The sequence below is a fragment of the Salvelinus fontinalis genome, chromosome 28, assembly GCF_029448725.1.
Source record: "Salvelinus fontinalis isolate EN_2023a chromosome 28, ASM2944872v1, whole genome shotgun sequence".
Classification (NCBI taxonomy): domain Eukaryota; kingdom Metazoa; phylum Chordata; class Actinopteri; order Salmoniformes; family Salmonidae; genus Salvelinus; species Salvelinus fontinalis.
The window spans coordinates 11,183,533-11,211,190 of record NC_074692.1 but is presented as its reverse complement, the minus strand read 5'-3'; the positions used below and the strand labels follow the sequence as shown (position 1 = coordinate 11,211,190).

Genomic DNA, 27,658 nt, shown 5'->3' with positions numbered 1-27,658 from the left:
CATTTTGGGTTTGAAGGTTTGTATTTTGTCCTGTAGCTCATCCAATGTAATTCGAGAATCCAATGGATTCTGGTAGTCTTTAATAACTGACTCTCTAAGTTTTGTAAATTATCATGTATATGTTTTTATTCTTGGTTCTTTGTTATATGGCTGAAAAGGTTGGAGAAGTGGTTTATCCATACATCTCCATGTTGGATAGGTAGCTCTTCATGTTGTTGTTTGTTTAGTGTGTTCCAATTTTCCCAGAAGTGATTTGATTCTTCAAATCACATTGAGCAGTTTTCTGTCATGCTATTACTTATTTTTTCTTAGTGTATTTCTGTACTGTTTTAGTGTTTCCACATAGTGAGGGCGTAAGCCAATATTTTCTGGGTCTCTGTGTTTTTGGTTGGATATGTTTCTCAATTCATTTTTAAGGTTTTTGCATTCTTCATCAAAGCATTTCTCATTGTTGTTAGTTTGTTTTAGGTTTTCTAATTGAATTTAAATGTGATATGTTAGCTGATAGGTCAATTATACTGTTCATGCTTCCTACTGCTAAGTTTACACCTTCCCTACTGCAGCGCTCTCTTGGCCTCTCCCTCTCCTCCATGGCATTTGAATGTGAAAAGCCTCTTATGTGTGACTTACTTAGGTAGGTCATTAGCATTGGCATGGGGGGTGGGCTGTGTGACTGTGGGGCTGTGTGGGGCTGTGGGAGAGTGAACAAGTGGCTGCAGCGTTAGCAGGGTGGAGCTCAGGAGGGTGGGCTGAGACCTGACTGGACAGGACAAGGGTGATCCTAAGAGAGGAGGGTAATGGGGAGAGAAGCATTAGGGTAGCAGGGTACAGTGTAGCAGGATAGCAGTAGAGTACGTGGTCCACTGGTTCAGAACTGGACCCTTCATAACATGGCTTCTTAGAGAGGACACTGGAGGGAATGAAGGAGGAAACCCCAGTGGATGGTAAGGCATGACCAAAGAATTCACACATAACTAGTTCTAGGAGTACACTATACCAAGCAATTCATTGGGGAACTGTATGAGTGGCTGAATGTTGTGATGTTGCTCTGTGGGGTTAATTTGTGACATGAAATGTTGGATCATTATTGTGGACGGAAACATATGCCTGCAGGAACAGATAAATATCATTCATATCTTATCTTGTACTTTTTAAGCCATTTCTAGAGGCTTTGTTTTTTCCCCTCCTTTGCACTCTTCCTGGTTTGATACCTAGCACTGACAGATTGGTTAACTCTATTTGTTTTCTATTGACAAAATGACTCAATTACTTAATGTCAGTGTATGTTGTCAGCTTGAACCTGTTTATGCTTGAACGTGCACTTTGGTCCTCTGTGAAAAGTGCCAGAGGGAGAGGAGGCTAATTTGGCCAGGGAAAGCATTGTTCAACAACAGAGAAAATAGTACTATCAGTTCCACTCAGATAACCCTTAGTCGTCATTGGACCTCAAGCCAAGCCGTGACCCCGTGGCTTGAACTCTGTGGTCATGTGACCAGGCAGTAAAGTGGCCAGTGGTGCTGGCTTAGAACTCTATGCTCAGAGAGAGGGCAGGCTGTGGAGGGAGGAGGTTGTATGTCAGAGCGAGAGAGAGCAAGAGGGAGAACAAGAGAGAGAGAGAAGAGTCATGAGGCCAAGGCTCCCATGCCCTGTGGCTTTTTTTAGCGGAATCTGTGCTTGAATGGCGTCCTGGCAAACTGGGAGAAGCATGAAATGGATACATGGGAAGGTAAGGGAGGATGCGAGAGTGAAAGGGGTTGGGTCTGTTGCCTTTATGGCTCATACTCTATGCAACCCTAAATATGCATGTATAAGTGAGAGAACAGGCTAGCATTTAGTTGGTGGGAATCATTTTGGTTTCCTTTTTTACCATCATCAGATTCGCTAGCATTTTGGCTAAGCACTTTGTTTTCATTTCATATGTTTAGCAATAGATGAGGATCATTCTGGATTTAAAAAATAAATAAATCAATGAATTATGTTGTTGTTCCACTGAGGATTTCAAACAACATGATATTGAGAAAAATTGAATGAACAGAATGCTTTTTTGTTAAATGAAATTTAGACAATGGTTTTGTCAAATTATTTTCATTGTTTCCTATTTTCTTCTTGGAAAAAAAGGACTGGTTACAAACCCATTATGTAATTATATTTTGACCAGTTTGTTACTTTTGTTGCAGCTATACTTGCCAAGCTATACATGTGATATATTTGTTATTTCAAATATGCTTTTGTATTTTGTTGAATAATCAATGAATGTCTATGAATTAGTGAATACAATATTGTACAATCTTGTTCAAAGTCTTTTCCAGAGTATTTCAATATATTTCATTATGTGTCTTAATTTGGGTGTAGTAGAGTATTTGTGTGTATTGGTATGTATAGTTGATTGTGTTGTTGTGTCCTGCTGAGTGAAGTTACATATGTATTGATCTGTGGTATGTGTCTGTGGTCCATCTGTAAAAGGTTTTGTCCCCAGTCAGCATTGTTTATGTGATAGAGGAGAGGTTAGGATTGCTTCACTGGGCAGTTTTAACCCCCTGGGTTAGCCCAGCTGTGACTACCTTCCCAAACCTAACACAGTTTCACCTTATAATAAGTAACTAATGTACTGCCTCTCACTGACTATTGGAGTCTTTACAATATTTTATGTTGATACAAATACCTTTAGTGTAAGTTAATGGAAATTGCTCATTTACAGCCCAAACCAATCCACCCAGTCAGTCCTACTAACTATCATGTCCTTAGACTTTGCAGATGACTCAGACCTCTGCAATGTTCTCAGTCAATGGGATTATGTCACATTTCTCTTTCCCAGGTTAGAGTTACAAATCAATGTACTGTTTGTTGGGACACAGTGAGTTTTTTTTTGGTATGGATTTTTTTTCCAATGTGGAATCAGTCATATTATTTCATACATGAGTAGTATATGACTTGTGTTACCACAGTTTCCACCAGGAAGTGTTCTAGAGACACCATGTTGAATGGACAACCAGATCAAGAGCTTTTTGCTGCTTGTTTGATAATGGTTATACATTTTAGTAATCTAGCAGACACTCTCATCCAGAGCAATTTACAGTAGTGAGCACATACATTTTCATAATTTCTTTCTGTACTGGTCCCCCGTGGGAATTGAACCCACAAGCACCATGCTCTACCAACTGAGCCACATGGGTATGTGATAGTCATTGTAATCATTCATCTAGTGGTTTAACTATCAGCAAGCTTCATCTGAATTGTTCCCTTTACGAATTCTCTGGGAACATTTCTCTCATGTTTCCTATTGTCTCTTAAAGATGCACTATGCAGAAATCGCTCAGCCATTTCCTGGTTGCAACAATTTGAATAGTTCCCCTAATTTAATTTCATGTGACCAAACAAGCAAGTATAGTGTAGAGAATAATTGTACCATCTAAACCGCTGTGAAATATATTTTCCAAACATTTTGTATTTGAAGCTAGTGCACCAAACCGAAATTAAAAGACACAAAAACTAAATTTAAGAACGGGAAGCATAGAAAGAGCACACATAGAACAGATCTACCGCTTCTTAGACTTGCTTTCATTGAGAATGACAGGCTAATAACTAATATTTCCATGTGAATTTGGTCGGGTCGCACAAAAAGTTACATATTGCAGCTTAAAGTGTTGTATTTTCTGGGAAGGGAGGGGTTACTGTATCTGCTCCCTCCCCCATGCTAATCCTATCCAGTCAGCGTTAGAGGTTGTGTTTCTTCTGCAGCTGAAGGAGGGTTAAATCCAATCAGTCTTTTATAATGCAAAGTAGCCCGCTGATGCCTTTCCTGTCTCTCAACACACCACGTCACTCTGGACTTGCCAGGAAGTCCCTTTTCTTACAAATTCTGGTTGGGGGGAGTGTGTGCGCGTGTGTGTGTGGATGAGGGGGTAGGGGGATAGAGGCTGTGTGTGTGAAGATCAATAAGAGTGGGGGAGGTCAGGAATCGTGGCTTCTGTAATGCAGGCTAAATATAGCTAATGCCAAAGCTTCTTATTATGGCCTTCTAGGGCCTTTTCGATCATTCCATTCAAACCTTTATTTGAGTTCTGATCCAGACAAACCAAACCATCAAGTCCACCATATCTCAGACTTTTGTCTCCAAGGGAAGTGTTATTTAAACTGCCAGTACCCATCCCCCGATGCTAACGCACTTTAAATCTAACACAAACACCATCTGATACCCATTATGAACAAAGGACCTAGTTTGACCTGATAACTTTATTGATTTTTGAAATCTTATTACAACCCCCACACAACACACACACACACACACACACACACACACACACACACACACACACACACACACACACACACACACACACACACACACACACACACACACACACACACACACACACACACACACACACACATAGAAATAATATAAAGTGCTTGATTGCATTATACAGTGTATTTCCCAATACAGGAAGAGTCTGGTCATAGGAAAGATGGGTGGGAGTTAGCCTGCTGAACCTGTTAGCCTGCATATTCTGCCTCTAGCAAGCCTCAAGTCATACTGAGGAGTGCTGGGGAAAACAGACTTTTATTAAAGAGGGGGTTTATATGGCCCAGTGTTACAAGCGCCTGTGTTGTTAAATACCACCATGTGGTTCATATCGGGTTGTGCTGACTGTTTAGGCTCCACATTAACAAGCACACTGTCAAACTGTTGCACTGGACTTCTGCCAGCATACTCAAGTTTGACAACAAAGAAATAGTATTTAAACATGCAAAATGTCCTACTTTTGTCACCTGTTGGTTGAAACATTACATTTGGACTTTTATTGAACACTATAGTAATTATATAATCGCTCCAACATAGTGTTCCCCATTCTGTGAAGAGAATCAATTAGATTTGTGTCAATGGTCATGTTGAATTTAAAGATTGTGATGAGTGGCCTTTTCTCGATGTATTTTAGGGAACGATTTGTAACTGTTGCCACTGCTGAGAACCCAAGGAGCTATGATGCAGAGAGATAGCCAAACACGTCAATGAATATTGATTACATTCCAATAATGAGATCAAAGACCTTCAAATGTACCTTTAAGAAATCAATGGCCCTCTCAAAAGTGTTTGTGTTAGGGCAGTATGTGGACGTTGACAGGAGAAAACATAGTGAGCTCTCTTGTTCGTATTTCTATCTGTTGTCTCAAGACTTGTTGCTGTTTAGGACAAAAGAGAATTCAAGACAGCATTACCCTTCATTCTGTTACTGATTAATTTGTGAACTTAATAAATGTTTTGGAATGAGCTGGATTATGGAAATCAGAAACAACATTTACTTTAATGGGATCTCTGAAATATCTAACAAACTAGTGACTAATACAGTATTAATTAGAATATAATTAACATGGTATCTGGCTGGAGTCTAATTACCCAATGCTAATGACCCAGGCTGTAATCCCTGGTAAGATCTCAGCCCTCCGCCCTGAGACAGTACTGTGTGAGAGGGGTACATTTTTATCCAGTATGCGATGTCAACAGGCCAACATTGACATGACAATGAGCCAAATCTACAACAGCATAGAAGTAAAAATATTAACATAACACTATGGAGACAGAGAGAGACCAAACAGCATGGTGGCTGACTGTTGGAAAGGTGTATCTCTGGCACATATTGGTTCTATCTTCCTACTATCTCACCACCGGCAGAGAAGAGGTATTCGGAGTGGGCTTCTAGTCCGACTCAGGAGGCGTGTACACCATCCACCGCTTCCTAGTATATTACTCGCTAATGTAGACAAACTCATAGCGATGATCTTCTTCCAGAGCGACATCAGGGACTGTTTCACAGAATCATGGCTTTCTCGGGATATACTGTTACCGTCCATACAGCCAGCTGGGTTCTCAGTTTATCGCGCAGACAGGGATAAAGAACTCTCCGGGAAGAAGAAAAGCGGTGGTGTATGTTTCATGATTAACTACTCATGGTGTGATTGTGATAACATACAGAAACTCAAGTCATTTTGTTCACCCGAACTAGAATACCTCACAATCAAATGCAGACGATACTACCTCCCAAGAGAATTCTCTTCGATTATAGTCACAGCCGTGTATATTCCCCCTCAAGCCGATACCACGACGGCCCTCAAGGAACTACACTGGACTTTATGCAAACTGGAAACCACATATCCCGAGGCCGCATTTATTGTAGCTGGGGATTTTAACAAAGCAAATTTGAGGAAAATGCTACAAAAGTTCTATCAACACATTGACTGTAGTACTCACTTAGGAAAAACACTAGACCACTAGTGAGATGCCTACAAGGCCCTTCCCCACCCTCCCTTCGGGAAATCAGATCACGACTCCATTTTGCTCATCCCTTCCTATTGGCTAGTCTGACGAATCGGAATCCATGCTCCAAGATTGTTTTGATCACGCGGACTGGGATATGTTCCGGGTAGCCTATGAGAATTACTTTGACATTAACACGGACCTGGTGACTGAGTTAATCAGGAAGTGTATAGGGGATGCTGTTCCCACGGTGACTATTAAAACCTACCCAAACCAGAAACCGTGGATAGCATTTGTGCAAAACTGAAAGTGCAAACCACCGCATTTAACCATGGCAAGGTGACGGGGAATATGGTTGAATACAAACAGTGTAGTTATTCCCTCCGTAAGGCAATCAAATAGGCAAAACGTCAATACAGAGACAAAGTGGAGTCGCAATTCAACGGCTCAGACACGAGACATATGTGGCAGGGTCTACAGACAATCAGGAGGATAACACAGAGCCACCGACGCGGCCCGCTCCCAAGGACTGTGAGCTCTCGTTCTCCGTGGCCGACGTGAGTAAGACATTTAAGCATGTTAACACTCACAAGGCTGACGGCCCAGATGGCATCCCTAGCCACGTCCTCAGAGCATGCACAGACCAGCTGGCTGGAGTGTTTACGGACATATTCAATCTCTCCCTATCCCAGTCTGCTGTCCCTACTTGCTTCAAGATGTCCACCATTGTTCCTGTACCCAAGAAAGCAAAGGTAACTGAACTAAATAACAATTTCCATGAAATGCTTTGAGTGGCTAGTTAAACCTCTTGGGTACGTGAGACGTTAGCGTCCCACCTCTTCAACAGCCAGTGAAACTGCTGGGCGCCAAATTCAAATACAGAAATACTCATTATAAAAATTCAGAAAACAAAACATATTTTACATACGTTTAAAGATGAACTTCTTGTGAATCCAACCACGGTGTCAGATTTAAAAAATGCTTTACGGTGAAAGCATGCCTTGCGATTATTTGAGAACATAGCCCAACAGACAAATCATTACAAACAGTAACCAGCCAAGTAGAAGAGTTACACAAGTCAGAAATAGAGATACAATTAATCCCTTACCTTTGATGATCTTCATATGGTTGCACTCAGCGGACATTCATTTACTCAATAAATGTTCCTTTTGTTCGATAAAGTCTCTTTATATCCAAAAACCTCCGTTTTGTTCGTGCGTTCGTGCATTTTCTTCAGTAATCAACAGACTCAAACGCAGTCAAAACAGGCAGACAAAAAAATCCAAATTGTATCCGTAAAGTTCATAGAAACATGTCAAACGATGTTTATATTCAATCCTCAGGTTGTTTTTAGCCTAAATAATCGATAATATTTCAACCGGACAATAACGTCGTCAATATGAAAGGTAAACAAGAAAGGCACTCTCTCGGTCGTGCGCATGAAAAAGCTCTGTGACACTTTAGGGTCCACTCATTCCGACTGCTCTTACTTCCTCATTTTTCAGAATACAAGCCTGAAACAATTTCTAAAGACTGTTGACATCTAGTGGAAGGCATAGGAACGGCAATTTGAGTCCTAAGTCAATGGATACTGTAATGGCATTGAATAGAAAACTACAAAACCAAAAAAAAACGACTTCCCGAATGGATTTTTCTCAGGTTTTCGCCTGCCAAATCAGTTCTGTTATACTCACAGACACTATTTTAACAGTTTTTTGGAAACTTTAGAGTGTTCTCTATCCAAATCTACCAGTTATATGCATATGTTATCTTCTGGGCCCGAGAAGCAGGCAGTTTAATTTGGGCATGCTTTTCATCCAAAATTCCAAATGCTGCCCCCTACCCTAGAGAAGTTAAGGATCATATCACCTCTACCTTACCTGACACCCTAGACCCACTGTACACTTCCCTTTCCCATCTGGGCAAAAGGAATACCTACGTTGAAATGCTGTTCATTGGCTATAGCTCAGTTTCCAACACCATAGTACCCTTCAAGCTCATCATTAAGCTCGGGGCTCTGCGTCTGAACCCCACCCTGTGAAACTGGGTCCTGGACTTCCTGATGGTTCGCCCCCAGGTGGTGAAGGTAGAAAACAACACCTCAACTTCGCTGATCCTCAACACAGGGGCCCTACAAGGGTGTGTGCTCAGCCCCCTCCTGTACTCCCTGTTCACCCATGACTGCGTGGCCATGCATGTCTCCAACTCAATCATCAAGCTTGCAGACAGCACAACAGTAGTAGGCCTGATTACCAACAATGACAAGACAGCCTACAGTGAGGAGGTGAGGGTCCTGGCGGAGTGGTGCTATGAAAGTAAACTCTCCCTCGACGTCAACAAAACGAAGGAGCTGATCGTGGACTTCAGGAAACAGAAGAGGGAGCATGCCCCAATCCACATCAACGGGACTGCAAGTTCCCCGGTGTACACATCTCTGACAATCTGCAATGGTCCACCCACACATACAGTGTGGTGAAGAACTCGTAACAGGGCCTCTTCAACTACAGGAGGCTGAAGAAATTTGGCTTGGCCCCTAAGACCTTCACAAACTTTTACAGATGCACAATTGAGAGCATCCTGTCGGGCTGTATCACCGCCTGGTACGGCATCTGCACCGCCCGAAACCGCAGGGCTCTCCAGAGGATGGTGCGCTGCCCAACGCATCACCAGGGGCACACTGCCTGCCCTTCAGTACACCTACAGCACCCGGTTTCACAGGAAGGTCAAAAAGATCAAGGACATCAACAGCCTGAGCCACGGCCTGTTCACTGTATTTTTTCCTACTGTATTTTAGTCAATGCCACTCCGACATTGCTCGTCCTATTATTTATACAGTTCTTAATTCCATTCTTTTACTTTTAGATTTGTGTATTGTTGTGAATTTTTAGATACTACTGCACTGTTGGAACTAAGAACACAAGCATTTTGCTACATCTGCAATAACATCTGCTAAATATGTGTATGTGACCAATTTGATTTGATTTGAGACAGATTGAAAGAGCGTCCGAGAGAGTCATCAGGTACTGTGCTTAATTAGGAGAAAGTATGCACCCTTTCCTCCCATAAAGGATTGTGTAAGGATAGAGAGATATGTAAAGAAGGGAGGGAGGGAGGGAGGTAGGAGGGGAATTAATAGTGGAAAAGTACAGCAGATCCCTTCATCCCCCGCTGCCTTTCAGCTGGGGATGATTGTGATGGAAACACAAGACAAAACCGCTGAGTGAAATACCCTTCAGCAGGCCTTGTGGTGAGGTGGAAGAGGGAGGGACGGAGGGAGAGGAGGCAGTCACAGGGCCCAGACTATAGAGAGAGAGAGGGTAGAGTTCAAGATGAAGCAAAGGCTTGACTTTACAACTCTCCCACATGTCCCGTCACTTTGGATTTATCACCCCCATCACATGATCCATGAGAAGCTGGGGGAGGGGAGGTGACCAGAACCAGGACAGAACCAGTTTGATGGACTGGACCACTGACTGCCATACAGGGAGGGGTTGGTGAGGTGGAGCCAGAGTTTGATGTGACACATTGAGATCAAGTGTTGGTGATTATATGGTGGCCATGCACTTGAAAGAGAGGGTGACAGATTTGGCAAATAAGCCTCTGCTGGTGTGAATGAAGGAAACTAACGATCATTGTGTTTTTCTCATTGAAGGAAGTCAGGCATTTCACATGGGATGCTCAATTAAATATATGGTTTTGATGCCTTCTTTGAATTACCACATGTGCTGAAATAAAACAGACAAATGGCTCAAGGCGTCAGCGTTCTTCAGTTCGGCTGTCGGCAAGCCAAAGCCGGCTAGTCGAACCGAACGAGTGGGCTCGCATGCTCCCAAAAAAGACGTTCGCTTCAAAAATGAAAAAAGGGGGGGAAAGCAGCAATATTACCCCGGGACAGTAGGGGGCGATGAGCTGGTAATAGTCATCTATGCCAAACAAGGACGTGATGACACACCCAAACACACCCGAGAATAAAATAGTTTACAGAGAGACAGTTGATTGGATGTGTGTGATTTGCCAGGGATCTACTAGATCTATCTACCTAGCAACACATAATAGAGATCCGGAATTGCATCACCTCTACTAGATAATAGAGATCCCGAATTGCATCACCTCTACAGTCAACCAATCATGGACGAAGGGGGGTAGACTTCGCCTTCAGAACTTCGGCTGGCCTTTGAGAATTTATTTTGTGTGCCCGAACAGTCGACAAAACCCTAACCAAACTCCAAAACATCACAAAATGTTGTCATAATATATGCACGAACGGTAAAGAAACATTGCAGTAGGGAAGCATGCGGCCATCTTTATTGAGGAGGAGAGGATCCATAGTGTAAAGCAGGGATTTCCCATCCTGTTCCTGGAGTGCTTTTAAATTATATATTTTTTTATTGAACCTTTATTTTTAAGTCAGTTAAGATCAAATTCTTATTTACACTGACTATACCGGTCAAACCCGCACAACCGGCCAAACCCGCACAACGCTGGGCAAATTGTGCACCGCCCTATGGGACTCCCAATCACAGCCGATTGTGATACAGCCTGGAATAGAATCAGGGTGTTTGTAGTGATGCCTTAAGCACTGAGATGCAGTGCCTTAGACCGATGCACCACTAATTAGCTGGTTAATCAGGTCAGTTAAAACTGGGGTTGAATTGAAACCCTACAGGAGGGTAGTTTTCCAGGCTTGGAGAGCCGTGGTGTTAACCTATGTGATCTTGGACATGCTTTAAGGCAGTAAAATCTCTCGCGTGCTCTCACAGCTTGTGTTTGAAGTAAAATATCAAAACAGAGCAGGGTTTTGGGCGATCTATAACATATGCAAGACAATGCAGAGGATGGAGCACCTTTTAGGTGGCCATTTTGAGAAAAAGAATGAGGAGAGCTCTGAGTTCAAATAAAGGGGGAAAGTATGTGGGTCCTGTCCTCTTTTCTGGCAGACTTAGTAGAGGTGTTATTCTATTACACACAGAACAGGGGCTTTAATGACTGAAAGGCTTTTGATTTAGACCTTAAGGTGAATCTTCACTGATACCTCTGCCCTTCCTTCAGCATCAAGCTTTGTCCTCATTGTGCTCCGAGAGCCCACTTTAATCGGGCTAAAGTCACTTTATACAGAATCATTATAATAGAGTATTACAGGACATCAAGTTCTTTCGTGCTGCGGTATGTAGTAGTGTGTGAAAGCATACTGATGACACTTCTATATTTGTTACTGCACTCTGGAGTTACTTCTGGCAGGACGTTTCTCTATTACGTTGTTAACTGTATGGCAGTGCGAAAGACCCTCGTTACATGAGTGTTCCTTATGGAAGACCAAAAATAGGTGTTGGGGTCAAAACATAATCTATTACAAACCTCAGCAGGTTTGTTTTGAGTAAGAGCTCCTCATTGTTCTCAGGCTGGTGGGATGTTCACGTTAATGACCAAGGATTACATTTGAATCCGTTGGCGGGACCCGAGTGAGCCTTTTGTGTGTGTACAGTATGACAACCCCAGAAAAGCCTCCCGAGGAGTTAACTTAAGCCTCATAGGTAATCCCATTGGGTTTTAGAGGTCTTCCATTCCCCATTCAGTAGATCTGGGAGAGGCTTTATGCTCCTTAACATTTCTCCTGCTCTGGCTAATTGCCTCTACTAAGAGGAACCTTACCCTGGGCTCTGAAAGCACACTGCTGCTTCTAGTATACTTGGAGCAGGGATGGACATATAGGACCTCTGTCATCTCTTTGACAGGATTATGTCTGATTCGGGTTGCAGCTATATTTAAGTTATAAAGAAGATGAGTTTACCACTCAGTAGTAGTAGTTTAGTGTATAACCTGTGCACAAGTGTGCTCTTGTGGACAGTACCTGAGGTCTAAAAGTTGCTATCTGCCATTTTATTTGCTTTTGGCCAATCTTATACGTTCATGATAATCAGTACTTGGTTTGGACTGAAATAGGTTCCGGGACTCATTTTGGGGGCCTGTACTGTTTATATTTAGGTGCAGGAGCTCCACAATACTACTGAGCTAATATTCTATGAGAGGAATAGAAGCTCAAGCAGTAGCCCAAGTCAAGCACTGATGATAGTAAATGTGTTAAGGGAAAGGAAGCTTTTGCACAGTTTGGGTTGGCATGGGTTTGATGACCTTGTTCCTTTAGATCACTGCAACTATGTCTCCCTCTTATATCTGATGGGTTAGTCCATGCCTGGATGAGGGGAAAGTTCATGGCTTTGTGAAGTACTGGTTGGCCAAAGGCCGTCAGTAAGAGACTTACCTCAGAGCAGCTAGGGTTACTTTGTGGTTCAGGAGAAGGTAGCATTAACCAGGACCACTATAGCTGAGTTCTCACCAGTCTCCTTCAGGACTGGGTTCATTATTTACTGTTGGTAGAATCCAGTGAAAGCAGTTCAGTCTGCTCTCAGTTTGCTCACTAACTATGGGAGCGCATCACAGGAGGCTGTTGAGGGGGAGGACGGCTCATAATAATGGCTGGAAGGGAGGGAATGGAATGGCATCAAACACATAGAAACCATGTGTTTGATGTGTTCAATAACATTCCATTTGTTCCATTCCAGCCATTATTATGAGCCCATCATCCCCAATTAAGGTGTCACTGCCCGCCTGTGGAGCGCACAAACCGCACCGGATCTCCATCTAACGTTCATCTGACATGCACACCGCCGTTCGTTCGGCGGGGTGTGTTTTCGGGACCACCTGCCGCCGGTGGGCGTCTGACTGCCGACATTTTAGTGTAAATCTACATGTAGAATCGGTTTGAACTCAGTTTGGACCCCAGTGGACCCCAGAAGGGAGGTGAAAACCAGGGTTCTGGATGTTTCTCTCTGTATATTTACAAAATCTCCCAATGCAGTCTCCCATGTTGATCTGTAAACCTTCACTTTGATAACTTCACTGTTTATATTTTCCCAGTTAGTGGTCACCTGTTTTTCAGGATGAACCAGTTCATGGTACTTTATTTTGGGAGTTCTGTTTGAAGCACACTCCCTACTTTAATGTTTGCATGTTTTGCATTACTCATTTCATATGTATATACTGTATTCTACTGTATTTTAGTCTATGCCGCTCCGACATTGCTGTCAGGTATTTATATATTCTTAATTCCATTCATTTCCTTTAGATTTGTGTGTATTGTTGTGAAATTGTTAGATATAACTTGTTAGATATTACTGCACTGTTGGAGCTATAAACACAAGCATTTCACTACACCCGCAATAACATCTGCTAAACATGTGTATGTGACCAATAATCGCAGTGCAAGAGGCGTCACTACAGTACCTGGTTCGAAACCAGGCTGTATCACATCCGGCCGTGATTGGGAGTCCCATAGGGCAGCGCACAATTGGCCCAGCGTCGTCCGGGTTTGGCCGGGGTTGGCCGTCATTGTAAAGAAGAATTTGTTCTAAACTGACTTATATATATCATTTTTTAACATTTTTACTATACTTAGTAATGGATGATGATAAAGTGGGGACAACAAACCACATGTAATTGCTGATTGACCAACAGAAACTGGGATGGGATGCCTTGTTAACTGATATCATAATTAGAAAGCTAAGCCAGTAAGGTTGGGGTTGTTCTGTGTTATCTCTTCTTCTGGCAGCCGTTGCTTCGCTGGGCTATTCACTGTAACCATGGCATCAACCCATCTGTTCAGAGCTTTTATGAGGGGGGATGGTGCGGGGGTTGAGGGGTGTGTGTGTGTTTGTGTGTTGGTGGACGGGGGTTGATCGATAGGGTAGCACTAACACGGTGGACAGCAGAGAGTAGGGAAATAGGTTTTCGCTCTAATTCATTCTCTGCCTGCATAGTGTTTTATTATCTAACCTAGAGGTAGATGGGGATTATGCCAGCTAAGATTTTAAACAGCTTTTTAAAGTTTGGTGTCCTCAAAGTGTGCTGGTCTGCAGATTGTGCCGTTTCTGTGGTGATTAGTAAAGTAACTAAGAATGTCAGGAGTTCACAAAGGATTGTAAGTCTTCAATTTAAATCCTTAGTTGCTTCGTCTCTTTTTGGATTTATAAGTGAATGACCCATTGATTCTTGAAGAATGTAAACTATAAATGGCGTAATCAAATCAAATAAAACTTTGTCACATCTACTGTCACATGCGCCAAATACAACAGGTGTAGACCTTACCGTCAAATGCTTACTTACAAGCCCTTAACCAACAGTGCAGATCAAGAAGAGTTAAACAAATATTTACCAAATAGACTAAAGTAAAAAATAATTTAAAAAAAGTAACACACCTTATGCACATAGTTCAAGTGTCGTTCCCCATCAGAACCCAAAATATAAGATTGGAGTAAAACAATGTTTGTAATCAACGTAAATCTAAACTGTATAGCCTCAAAACATGGTTAAAACTACACATTTGGGATCATGTATGGTCAGTCCTTGCATCCGTATCTCTAGTAGTTACATTCCTCCAGCCCAATCCCTTAACTTTTTAGTAAAACAGGAGAGAACACATTGCTATTGTTTCTAGCTTTAAGTACATCTCTCTATGATCCAAACTCCAACACGCACACCCAATGGAACGTATGCACACCCAGACACAGGAAAGCCAGACATGTCACTTTATAGAGATGAATGTAAAGCCAAAAGCTATTTAGCATCAGCGATATTGGTATTTGGGGATAAGGGCTACTGTAGTAAGCTAGGTGTTTTGAACTTTATTCTGTTTTCACATCTGGGTCTCTAGTGGCCACCACATGTTGTTAATCTGCTGGCTAACCTTAAACTCAGAGCACTGTGTAATTTAACCAACTATTTTTGAATGTGCTTCATTTGGAACATCCTGTTCCACTACTTCCTCAAAGGCAGCCCTTCCCTCGCCTTTATCCAAGCCCCCAAATATCCCCCAACATGTGTTCCAAGTTACTGCCCTCACTTGCTCTTAACAACATTTCACATTTTGAAACTCTCAGCAGAAAAGCTGCACCAAATACCCTTTGAGGAAACGAGGTTAAGGCTAAAATATAAAGGCTCTGGTCTGCACTGGGTTTGTCTTTTAAAGAAGATAGCTGTGATATGAACCTACCAGTTGGACACTGGAGGCTGCTGAGGGGAAGACGTCTCATAACAATGGCTGGATTTGGGTGGATGGAATGGTATCAAACATATAGAAACCATGTGTTTGATGTGTTCGATAACATTCCATTTATTCCATTCCAGCCAATACTATGAGCCCATCATTCCCAATTAAGGTCACTGCCTGCCCGCCTGTGGAGTTAGAGAATCATTGACTGTTAGTTGGTCTGATATATTTAAACAAATATAAATTCCCTTGTCACACCAGCGTGTTATGCTCACAGTGAGAGATTTAGACCTCATGTGGGCTTGCGTTTCAGTGTACTCTATATCTATGAAAGGGGAGTGAATCTAGTCAGGTTTCACCGAGTGGTGTTAGACTATAGTCCCACTGAAGAGTTGAAATGACGCTGCCACTGTGTCTAAGGGAAAGGAGAGCCTGTAAACAAATCACCAGGCAGCCCAGCGTGTGTCGTTTAGCCTGGCCCTGTCTCTGCTCAGACCTATTGATAAAACATTCAAGATGTCTGCCCTCTCTGCCCATTCTTCCTCCTAACATCCAGCTGGTTACACTGGTTGGCTACCCTAAGTTCCACGACGATGGTTAGAGCTGTAGGATACACATGCTTGGTGAAGACTTATGCCAACGGGTTTCTTTTCAGATGTGAGAGCAATTTTGATCACGCTGCATTTTCTCCGTAGATATTTATCTTTATTATGTCCAATTTGTCATTGATGTTACTTGAATGTTGTGATATGTGGCAGGCGTCTGTCGGGTTTTCTGTCTTCTGTTCTAACAAGTCATTCTGTCTCTCCTGTCAGATGTTGCAGCTGACCCACGTGTTTGCCTTATCTGTGGAGACCGCGCCACAGGCCTGCACTATGGCATCATCTCCTGCGAGGGCTGCAAGGGCTTCTTCAAGCGCAGCATCTGCAACAAGCGCGTGTACCGCTGCAGCCGTGACAAGAACTGCGAGATGTCGCGCAAGCAGCGCAACCGCTGCCAATACTGCCGCCTGCTCAAGTGTCTACAGATGGGAATGAACCGCAAAGGTAAGAGGAGACCAAAGAGGCAGGGGTGACGAGCAGACGAGAGCCACGTATGCAGAGGCCTAGAATTCTGAGCTGAATGTACTGTACTAGAACCATAGTAGATTGTTCTAGAACCACAGATTTCATTGGAAAAGCTCCATGGGGGTTTCCACTAGAGAGCACAGCCACAAAGTCAAAATTGACTATATATCGTAAAAAAATCATGAAAACCAAAACAATGTAATTTAAGGTTAGGCATACGATTATCTGTGTGGTTAGGGTTAATGCTAAGGTTTAACATGTGATTTTAAGAAGATGAATTGGAAAAATGTGGGGGGTTTGACTTTGTGGCAGTGTTAACTAGTGATGACCCCACCCTCTTGTCAGCTCGCAGCTAGGCCGCCCAGTTCTGTTGTTATGTAGCTAGTGCTCTCTGCTGGATTGACTGTGTAGATGAAGTTTCACATTTTGCTCTACTCTTTCCTGATGATCTGCTGTGGCACAATCATAGCAGCCACCAGGTGGAGCCATAGTACCAATGTTGCTATCACTACCCCTCTAGGAATTGTACTGTACTTTAGTGTTTTTTATGTCTTGAAACCCAAACATAGTATTTTTAAAAACCATACAGTTTGATTCTCTTATTGTGGTGCTTATGGCTGTTCTGTGTGTTTTCCAGCAATCAGGGAAGATGGCATGCCAGGAGGGAGAAACAAAAGCATTGGGCCTGTCCAGGTAAATATTCACTGTGCACTCTACTACAGCTAATTACAGCTAGTTTCCCACAGCGACTTTGATATTGCAGAACTATTTAAATTTAAATTGCTTACTAAGAATTGTAATGTAAAATGCTGATCATTTCTAACCCATTGCCCTGAACTGTGATTATTATAAATGGAAATGAACCCATCCTTGACAGTGATGCCATGCTCACATTAACTTATAATTTCATTAGCTGGCTTTAAACAAGGTAATTGGGCAAATCAGCATCCCTAATTGCTTGCAGCACCAGTCATTATTTACAGTGTTCAATTCAATCTATGTCATTAACTCCTCCCGAGTTGAAGTGATGAGAGAAGATCAAAAATTAGGGGGTAATTTTTTTAAGAAAAAATAAATAAATGTTATTAACATTAGATGAAAGATTAGCCATGCTTTTCAAATATCATTTTGGCATAGCATGTGGGTCATTCCATGTCATTTCAGCAAGCCATGACACCCACCATCTCAGATTGTTCTGAAATCGTGTCTGTAGTTAGAAACAGATAAGATAAGCATTCCGGAAGCATTATTTTGTTGAAATATAATTTGATCTCTTAGAAATTAAGCTAATTAATTGCACACAAATTGGATATTTTAATTTCTAGGATTCATATAATATTCAATAATTATAGTACCTAACATCTGATTTGGACCAAACTTTTTTGTAACAATGAGTAAGACATGAGGAATCTAAAGAAGTGGTCAAAAGCCACCCACAGACCCTCCTCCCCCACACCCCACATCAATCCCACTCCAAAAACAAGTATATAGTATCAGTTCCCTATGTTTGAGAATAGTATGGAGCTGAGGCTGAGTATTGTTTCTTCTTCCTATGTAATGTATTCTCAATGAATTTGGCAACAAAAAAAAGTTTATCCTGTTCAGAGAAATTAGTCATTGAAGTTATTGGGTTTGTGTCCCATCCTACTGTACATCCCAATTAACAAGTTCTGACCACTAGATGGTGCTGTTCCTGCTATTAGGTGATCTTTTTTAAAGATTCCCCCCAACACCCATTAAGGGATAGTTCACCTAAATTACAAAATTAAATATAGCTTCTTACCCTGTAAGCAGGATGGGACATAAACACTTCAAAAAAAGTACATTTTTTTCTGAACAGGGGAAAGAAAACATCAACAAATTCACTGAGAATACATTACATAGGATAAAGAAACAATACTCCAAGCCACAGCTCCATACTACTTGTCAAACATAGGGAACTGATACTATATACTCATTGTTGGGGTGGGATTGGTGTGGGGTATGGGGTGCTTTTGACAATTTCTTTGGATTCCTCATGCCTAACTCATTGTTAGAAAAAAGTTTGGTCCAAATCAGATGTTAGGTACTATAGTTATTAAATATATGAATCCTATATATTAAAATGGCCAATTTGGGTGCAATCAATTAGCTTAATATTTTAGAGATCAAGTTATATGTCAACATTATAACGTTGCAGGAATACTTATCTGTTTCTATCAACAAAAACTATTTTAGAACAATTTGATATGGTGGGTGTTGAAATCCTCTTTCTTGTGTTTTTTTGAAGTGGAACGACCCCTATATGTGTGGGTGGGTGGGTGCGTGCGCATGTGCATGGTGTGGCCTTGTGCCTCTGTGGAACAAGTTGTCCTAGGATAATTATACCCTGGACAACAGTGCTATGTTAATCCATTCAGATGCCTGAAAACAATGCTGTAGTATTAACAGCTAAAGACTTGAAGTACCCAGGGGAGTGAATTATAATAGTTAATGGGTTTGCCAATGTCATGACTCTTTACATATTCTCTCTCTCTCTCTCTCTCTCTCTCTCTCTCTCTCTCTCTCTCTCTCTCTCTCTCTCTCTCTCTCTCTCTCTCTCTCTCTCTCTATCTCTCTCTCTCTCTCTCTCTCTCTCTCTCTCTCTCTCTCTCTCTCTCTCTCTCTCTCTCTCTCTCTCTCTCTCTTTTTCTCTCTCTCTCTCTCTCTCTCTCTCTCTCTCTCTCTCTCTTTTCTCTCTCTCTCTCTCTCTCTCTCTCTCTCTCTCTCTCTCTCTCTCTTTTTCTCTCTCTCTCTCTTTCTGCTCTCTCTGCTCTCTCTTTCTGCTCTCTCTTCTCTGCTCTCTCTTTCTGCTCTCTCTCTCTCTCTCTCTCTCTCTCTCTCTGTCTCTGTCTCTGTCTCTGTCTCTGTCTCTGTCTCTGTCTCTGTCTCTGTCTCTGTCTCTGTCTCTGTCTCTGTCTCTGTGTCACAGATCACAGATGAGGAGATTGAGCGGATCATGTCGGGACAGGAGTTTAAGGAGGAAGCCAGTCTCCCGGAGCACACCTGGAGCAACAATGGTGACAGTAGTGACCACAGTTCCCCTAGCAACGGCGCCTCCGAGGGCAACCAGCCATCACCCGCATCCACTCTGTCATCCAAGTGAGTTAGCAACTCCTCTACATTAGGGAGCATCGTAGCCATTGTCAGCAGTTTGTCCAGTTATGAAATAATGAACTGCCCCTGACATCTCATTGCCAAGTTAGTAAGGTGTTTGCCACTAGAGGAATGCCTGAATGCAATCTATTCAGACTTAGCAGTGATATCTGTAGAATGAATCCGTACCAGTATCTGCTGTTCTTGCTATGGAGACATGCAAAGTGTCTATCTACAAGCAGCAAGGCCAAATATAGTCTATGTAGTGTGGTGGTATCTATTTGAATCTCTCTCTGTGTCAACATCAACATATCTATATCAGCCATGTACTCTGATTATGTTAGAAATGCACAGAAATAGTTATTTATCAAATCTCAACAACATGAGCACACTTAACCATTTCTGGCATTTAGTGTAAGTACAGTATGTAGTTGAACGACTGTTGTGAGTAAATGATCTCGCGGCAGTGACAGTTCTACTGTGTTTTCCATCATGTCTGAGGTGTTAGTGTGTTTGACCATTGTGTTTTCTCTGTCCAGTCGCTCTGTAGAGATGAATGGCGGCTACACGGCTGCTCTCAGGGACCAGTACATGAACACCCCCGTGAACACCCCCTACCAGCTGCTACCTCACCTCTTCAGCTACCATGCCCAGTCAGGCCTGCTGGCCCCCCAGCCCCGCAACCTCTACCCCCAGTCACACCCCCTGGTGCTGCAGCTAGTGGCTGCAGAGGACCTGGCTCCACTGACCACCCCCATGCTGATAGAGGATGGGTGAGTAGGCCTGCTTAACCGGAAATATCTGCTGAGCACTCAAACTGTGGAATGTTTTTTGACATAACAATTCCAGCAGACATCTATTTGGAAATGTGTTTTACAATATGAATTGTTCAACCATGTGACAAGGTCAGCTACAACTCCTGGCCCAATACAATAACAGGAACACTTTGCTGCTATGAAGCCTGTTGATATTCACATCCGCGTCTCTCTGTCTCCCCTGTTATGTGTGTCAGGTACAAGGTGACTCAGGTGGAGTTGTTTACGCTGCTGTGTCGTCTGGCCGACGAGCTGCTTTTTCGTCAGATCTCGTGGATCAAGAAGCTGCCGTTCTTCTGCGAGATGTCCATTGAGGACTACACCTGTCTGCTCAGCTCCACCTGGCAGGAGCTCATCCTGCTCTCCTGCCTCACCATCTACAGTGCGCAGATCTTTGGAGACCTGGCCGACGTCACCACCAAGTACACGCCCTCTGAGGACGAGATGCAGGGGTGAGTATTGCCCGACAGTGGGATCACTGTCAGGGTTAAACAATGATACTAGGTTGTGTTCATAGGTTTATTTTGGAATCATTGTATGGAAAGAGACCATTTAGCTGTGACACCCTCGTCTTCTGCCAAGTGGCGCAGCGGTCTAAGGCACTGCATTTCAGTGCTTAAAGCATCACTACAGACACCCTGGTTCGATTCCAGGCTGTATCACAACCGGCCGTGATTGGGAGTCCCATAGGGCGGCGCACAATTGGCCCAGCGTCTTCCGGGTTTGGCCGGTATAGGCCATCATTTAATTTTTTAAAATAAAATTCTCCTTTTGTGTTGTTCATGCATCAAACGTTAGAAGGCAATAGTGTTTGCTTACCTGGATTATGTTATTGTAGTATTTTTGGGAGGTGTGGTGGCTGAATATGGCTCTAAAGAGAAGGGATGATGTCAAAATTTGAGTTGTGTTTCCTTCTGCAACAACAGTCTCCTACAGAGACCACCGTTCCACACTGTGAATTTACAATCTCTAAAGGCTGTGATATTTTGACCATTACATCGAGGTATATTGGTTTTGGAAGTGTGCCAGTGAACTGTCCTGTGAGGTGGATGACTCCTCAGGACTGTGGCTAGCACTGTCTGGGCCATTATGAAATACAGGTCTGTCCCTTTGTCCCAGATTGGCCATAATACTGTGGGGGCTTGGTTGTGTGTAAATCAGACCAGAATTATCAGCCCTTTTGGCACACTTGTTCCTAATTTTCTATTGGATTTACGGCTGGGTTGTGTTGCAATGGCCCATTTGCCTGCAGTTTGCACATTCAAGGAGAAGGTGTCTGATTTACTAAGCCAGTTACTAAGCGGTGTGTAGGCACATGTACTAAAGAGATCAAGATTTAAGGGGCGCTGCAGAGACGGGTATAGAGATTGATGAGTACAGTTGTTCAGTTTGCCATGTTTAAGTACATGCTCCTTCCTTAAAGCTAAAGGAAATGTTTAGTCAGCGAGATGAATGTCCTTAATCACTTGTAGTGGATCAGGCACCCCCCCCCCACCCCATCCCTACTGCTCATCATCTTATTACGGTCATGATTGAATCAACTATCATAAATCTACTCTCCCTTAACTTTGTTATTTGTTTGTGATTTTCCACTTCTGTAGCTGTGTGTACAAGAGCTGGTAGTCTTGTTGATTTTGTGGGTTGTTTGCGTGTGAGCGGGCGTATCACATTCCACAATCTCCCCGTGTTTTTGTATGCGTCCTCTCCAGATTCAGTGAGAATGGCATGGAGGTGATGGAGAGGCTGATCTATCTGTTCCGCAAGTTCCACCAGTTGAAGGTCAGCAACGAGGAGTACGCCTGCATGAAAGCCATCAACTTCTTGAACCAAGGTAACACACACACACACACACACACACACACACTCACACTCACACTCACACTCACACTCACACACACAGCACTGATCCTTCAGGAATTTTCTAAACTGCTCTGCTGCTCAGATGCTTTATTGAATAAAAAGAATGCAAACGTCACACATACATGAACAGTAGCTAAGGTCCTCTCCTCAATGTGTCCCTGTCTGCCGTGCAGATATCCGCGGTCTGACTAACGTCTCCCAGTTGGAGCAGCTGAACAAGCGCTACTGGTACGTGTGTCAGGACTACACTGAGTACAAGTACCCTCACCAGCCCAAACGCTTCCCCGAGATCATGATGTGTCTGCCAGAGATCCGCTTCATGGCAGGTAAGTTGGGGCATCTATCAGGGATTGGCATGGCGGGGCGGTGTATTATGAAATGCTAATATAAAGGTCCATAACAAGGTAGGCGATAGGATAATTGTTCTGTACTCACACCCTGTGAAACATGTTTCTTTCCAGGCAAGCTGGTGAATGTTCCCCTGGAACAGCTCCCCCTTTTGTTCAAAGCAGTCTTGCACTCCTGCAAATCCAGCCTAATCAGCTACAGGACAGGAAGTTCCCCCTGTCTGACTTCTACGGGTACCTCCCCTGGGAACTGAGCCCTGCCCTGCTGGCTCTAGGACCACCCCTTTACTCAGAGCTGGCCTAGGGGGCAGGGCAAGGGACTGGTCCTCCTTCCTGTGAATGTGACAAGCAGCTAGTTTTATAAAGCTTTTTTTCTCTATATATTTATTACACGACAGAGCTGAATGTATGCTGATTTATGCTGTGCACATGCTTCTGTACAAACTAAATGCACATTGATGCATTGGTCTTTGGAGTTTACACGTGTGTATCCGATTGCTCAATGTGTCGGTGTTGCCATTGTTAGAACTTGATTTGAAACATTTATTTCATTCGGATGGGGCCGGATATAAATGAGTTGACAAGTGTTTTGAGACTACCTCAGGAAGATGTTGTTTCTATTTTCAGGTACCTTTTTCTCGCTGTTTTGAGATGAAGAGTTGCTCAGTCTAAATCCAATCCCTGTAAATGCTTTAAACTCCTGAATCATAGATTGATAAGTAGGCCTTTACCACAAAATTGACCAAAGGCATTGCTGTATTTTGAACCAAAGATTAAAAAAAGTGTTCACCCCTGCAATCAACAAATGAATGTTCACTACTGGTGTATTGTCCCCCTTCTTGTAGTATTTTTCTATACTGTGTTACACACACTATCTTATACAGAACCCACAGACAGACTTCCTGTAAGGGATGGGCTGGTCAGTCTTGAACATTCCTAGACTTTCAGTGAGGTGACATTTAGCTGGATTGTGGGATCTTCGTAGAAAACGAGCATACGGGTATTTTCTACAATCATAGACTGCGGAACAAATTGAATTGCAGGGGTAGAGGAAGTTTGCTATTAGCTGTATTGATTTTTGTTGTTGTTGACCAAAGTGTTATGCAAAGCTTTTTCAAGCAGAACCCATAGATGGGTGATGAGCCGATAGCTCAATGTAATGATTTCTTATCAATGAAGGACCCGAATAAGAAATGAATCAATGTGCGTCGGAGCTGGAGGGGAGAACTTCTGCTGACAGACAGACACACAGTGTAGCTGTTTCCCATCCTAACCCCTAATTCTGAGACACCACAGACAAAGGCCCCACTGTCTTCCCTCCTAGTCCCTGTAGCACCCATCTGTTGCTCCAGACATACAACTTTTAGCCCTCCACTGGTACTCCCTTGCCCAATCCTTAGCCTCTGCACATGCTCATTGGGTCGGTGGTCCGGTCCGCACAGTTAGGCTAGAAGGACATGCTGGCCTGCTCATTTTTACTACTACATCTTTAGACAGTGTTGGGTTTGGAATGCTCAGGTGACTACTTTTTGGCTGTAAAAGAGGAGAGATGGAGGAGACATTAGGGGCGTGTCTATTAATCTGGAAGGACTAGAGGTTACTTCCGGCTTGCACATCATCTGAGACAGATATGCACATTGTTTAAAAAAAAAAAAACATACAGAGAAATAGGTTCTTTATTTTCTATGTATGAGATGATCATTTCGCCCACTTGAAGAGTCTTTTTTGATCATTCAGGTTTTATCTGTTTCATAGTAACCGTTGTTTGAACATTTTGGGCAATGCAGTCCTTAAAATGACTCTCTTTTATGCGTGCTGTGGTGAGGCAGGACACATTCTTTGACCATGACCGTGGCAAAGTCCCCACCCTGCATGCTCCTCTCTCTCAGGTCCGTGTGGACCTGTATTTAAACAGGGTAAAGTGAGTGTTATGTATTGCATTCAGGAGTTATTCAGTGATCACAATGCTGATGTGCTTGTAGGATTCGTAGTCGTAGGATTCAGGACATTGTAGGTCCTTTTTAGAAGGTGTTTTCTTTTTCAAATATTTTCCTGTTTTATGAAAGTGAATGTGTTGGTTATAAGGGCATGTTTTAGAACAGATTGTTTTCGAACAGATTTAAAACAACTGGTGAACCAGTGCTCCCAGTTCAGTGTTGAGATGATTTGGCTGAAGGTGGCCTGAGACAGGGCCGAAATGCCAGAGATGTCCCCTTTCCAAACTGAGCATGCTCAAAATTACCTCAACTATCAGGTCGGCTTACTCTCTCCCTTCACCACTACTGTAAGTCCAGCCTAGTTTGTCTATCTCAGCCTTAACACTACTACCTGCCTTAAAGGAGTACTCCACCCAAAAAACGATTTTTTTGTTATTTGTTTCATTTTGTCCATTGTTGACATAGTCCCAAAATGTTTTGCTTGTCAGCAATCAATTTTCAAGATATGTAACTTTTAAAATACAGAAATCATCCCCCATAGGATGCATCTCTGGGTGAAATGTTCCTTTAACACTGTACTATCTTATGCCCTGAACCACCCTTTGAATACTTTCACCAATGGTGTGTTCTTTGTTTCAGTAGTTTTCAAGTAGCCACCTTTCCATCTTTTTTTTTTTAATACATTTTCAATGTTATTGTTAAAGCTAGAATCCTTAATTAGAACAATAACAAAGCGGTCACCCCGCCTTAGTTTTGGTAAAAAGCTGAGGGATGGGCCTGGAGTAATGTAACCACTCTCAAATTCATAGACAGAGCTATGGATGCAAGGACTGACCATCCAAGACATCAATTCTAGTTTTAACCATGTTTTGAGGCTATACAGTGTTTGTTTACATTGACATTACAATTCTTTCTGATGGATGTTGGATGTGATTCTATCAACTCTCTGCTGTAATTTAAGTTCCAAAAGAATATAGTGTTTATGGTATTGATATTACAATTCAATAGTGTTTATGGCTTGATCACTTTTACTATTACCAAAAACATGTCACAGATTTGATGAATAAAATGATATCTGCAGACAGTGAATTAACTCAACAGAAGACAGGCACCTGTGAAACTGGTAAATATTATGCATATTTATGCATGATCCTTCACATGCAAAGCCTTTACTGTATTCCCCAGTGTCATTTGGGCCTGAGGTGTGGAGTTTTCAACTCAGATATTAGAAGGGAGTCACACACCGTGGCTTCCTCCTTTTCTTTCAGTTGACCGTCTGTGAACAAAGCAGAGAACATTGAGGTGTGCCAGAAGTCATGGTGGAGAGCAGCCAGCCACTGGTCTGGGGTGCTCAGTGCATATGGCACTCCTAAACTCAGGGATCAGACATTTTTAGGGTACTTGTGTTTGAGATCCTAGCCCAGTGCTGCTGCTGCCATACAGTGTCACTCTGGCCATCATACATTATAGGGACTCTAAGTGGCAGATTCTTCGTTGCAGTCTCTTTTAAAATCAAACGTCGCATTGCTACCTTGCTGCCAACACCTCTCATGTTTTGAAACACATGTAATACAAACTCATTACCATTCTTACTATTTTCTGGAATGTGTTTTTACAGATAATGGATATGTAATTTGCAATTTCTATACTGAAACTACCTCTTTTTGTGTGTCATCACGTTGCTTACTTTCACACAGGTAATGTTTAAAAAAAATCATATTTATTGGTTTCATTGCACCAATGTTCTGTTGTTTTGTGTCTCTTATTTCATCCAGTTACCTCACTGTTACCAATTTTGCATGTAAATGTTTCCTCATATGTTTTTCCGGGGTACCTCAGGACAAACTGCAGCCTCGCCCTTGGTGGATGGGAGTCAGTTTGACCACCGTGCCAGTTTACATTTACTCTGACAACTTTTTTTCTGTGATCGATCATGCAGTTTACAACGTCACACCAAGAGATCAATGAAAACGGATCAGACGGATGACTTATCTACCACATCATGACCGTACATTACCAATCATTAACACACCTGATTACCATACCAAATCATTTCTATGGGAATCTCGGCATACTGTATGTAATCACATGCCATAGGCGGTTACCATTTGTTCACTTTTCTGTGGTCGTTTTATCAATACTTCCCATTTTACTGGTGAATCAGTGTTTCTTTGTACAGTTTATATAGCAACATATAACCCAGTATGGTATTCCAATCAATGTATTGTGTTCATTCACTATATTTATATAGTTTTCAAGATGGGGTGTACCAAACAATGTAAAGGCGATGTGTAAAGACTTTAAAAGGGTTAAATGATCAGTATCATGTTTGATATTTAGAATGCTGCTTGTGAGTGATTATTCATTAGAATGTAACTTTGGCCCTTCTGCCATATCCTGTTAACATGCTTGTCTTCACTCATCTCAACAATGAATGGTTTTCTGTTATAACAGTGTTATTACAAGCTTATTCAGTGTTATTACAATTCATTCGTTGAAGCTCCTTATTAAGGAGCCCACAATGGGGCAACTAGAGCAGATAAAATCATAACATATCTCAGGGAACAACGTCTTAAAGTATTTCCATTGAATCTGCACCACTGGGTACCCAGATGAAATGCATTACATTTTTATCTGCCATGTTTGTGTTTTTTTCTCCTTAAAGGGATACTTTAAGGGATCCCCAGAGTCAGATGAACTCATGGATACCATTTTTATGGTTCTGCATCCAGTATGAGGGAAGTTAGAGGTAGTTTCACAAGCCAATGCTAAGTACCGTTAGCTCAATGAATGGAACTCAATGGCAACAACTAGCATGCCAGCTGTTACCATAGATTTCCAGTCATTGCGCTGATTCAGAAGGGTTGGGTTAAATGCGAAAGACACATTTCAGGTGAAGGCATTCAGTTGTACTACTGACTAGGTATCCCCCTTTCCATAATGCTAGTTAGAAGTTGCGCTAACGCTAGTTAGCAACTTCCTTCAAACTGCACACAGAGATATAAAATGGTATCCACGAGTTCATCTGACTCTGGGGAAGTAGATAAAGGGCCTCATTGCCAAAATCCCAAAGTATCCCTTTAAATCTTTTGAAAAACCTCTCTCTTCTGCTTTTCTTACTTGAACTACCTGTGACAAATGTGATCCATATGTGTTAAACGCATGTTTAGAATATGTTAGGACTTGAAACCAAATAAATGTGAACGTTATGCAACTGTGCAA

The 27,658-nt window shown here is 42.4% G+C and overlaps 1 protein-coding gene across 2 annotated transcripts in view; it reads left to right on the top strand.

Moving 5' to 3' along the window:
- The window catches only part of LOC129826136 (nuclear receptor subfamily 6 group A member 1-A-like), a 110,175-nt gene extending 82,517 nt beyond the window's left edge, over window positions 1-27,658 (top strand). The window contains exons 1-9 of one of the 2 annotated variants that reach the window (XM_055886495.1): window positions 1,534-1,726; window positions 16,112-16,342; window positions 17,001-17,056; window positions 19,314-19,483; window positions 20,017-20,250; window positions 20,490-20,744; window positions 22,002-22,123; window positions 22,326-22,478; window positions 22,614-27,658. In XM_055886495.1, coding sequence (XP_055742470.1) covers window positions 1,711-1,726; window positions 16,112-16,342; window positions 17,001-17,056; window positions 19,314-19,483; window positions 20,017-20,250; window positions 20,490-20,744; window positions 22,002-22,123; window positions 22,326-22,478; window positions 22,614-22,753 — 1,377 coding nt within the window. In that variant the 5' untranslated portion in view covers window positions 1,534-1,710 and the 3' untranslated portion in view covers window positions 22,754-27,658. Of the gene's footprint in view, window positions 1-1,533; window positions 1,727-16,111; window positions 16,343-17,000; window positions 17,057-19,313; window positions 19,484-20,016; window positions 20,251-20,489; window positions 20,745-22,001; window positions 22,124-22,325; window positions 22,479-22,613 lie in introns of those variants that run through there. The other variant, XM_055886493.1, reaches the window with a different exon arrangement.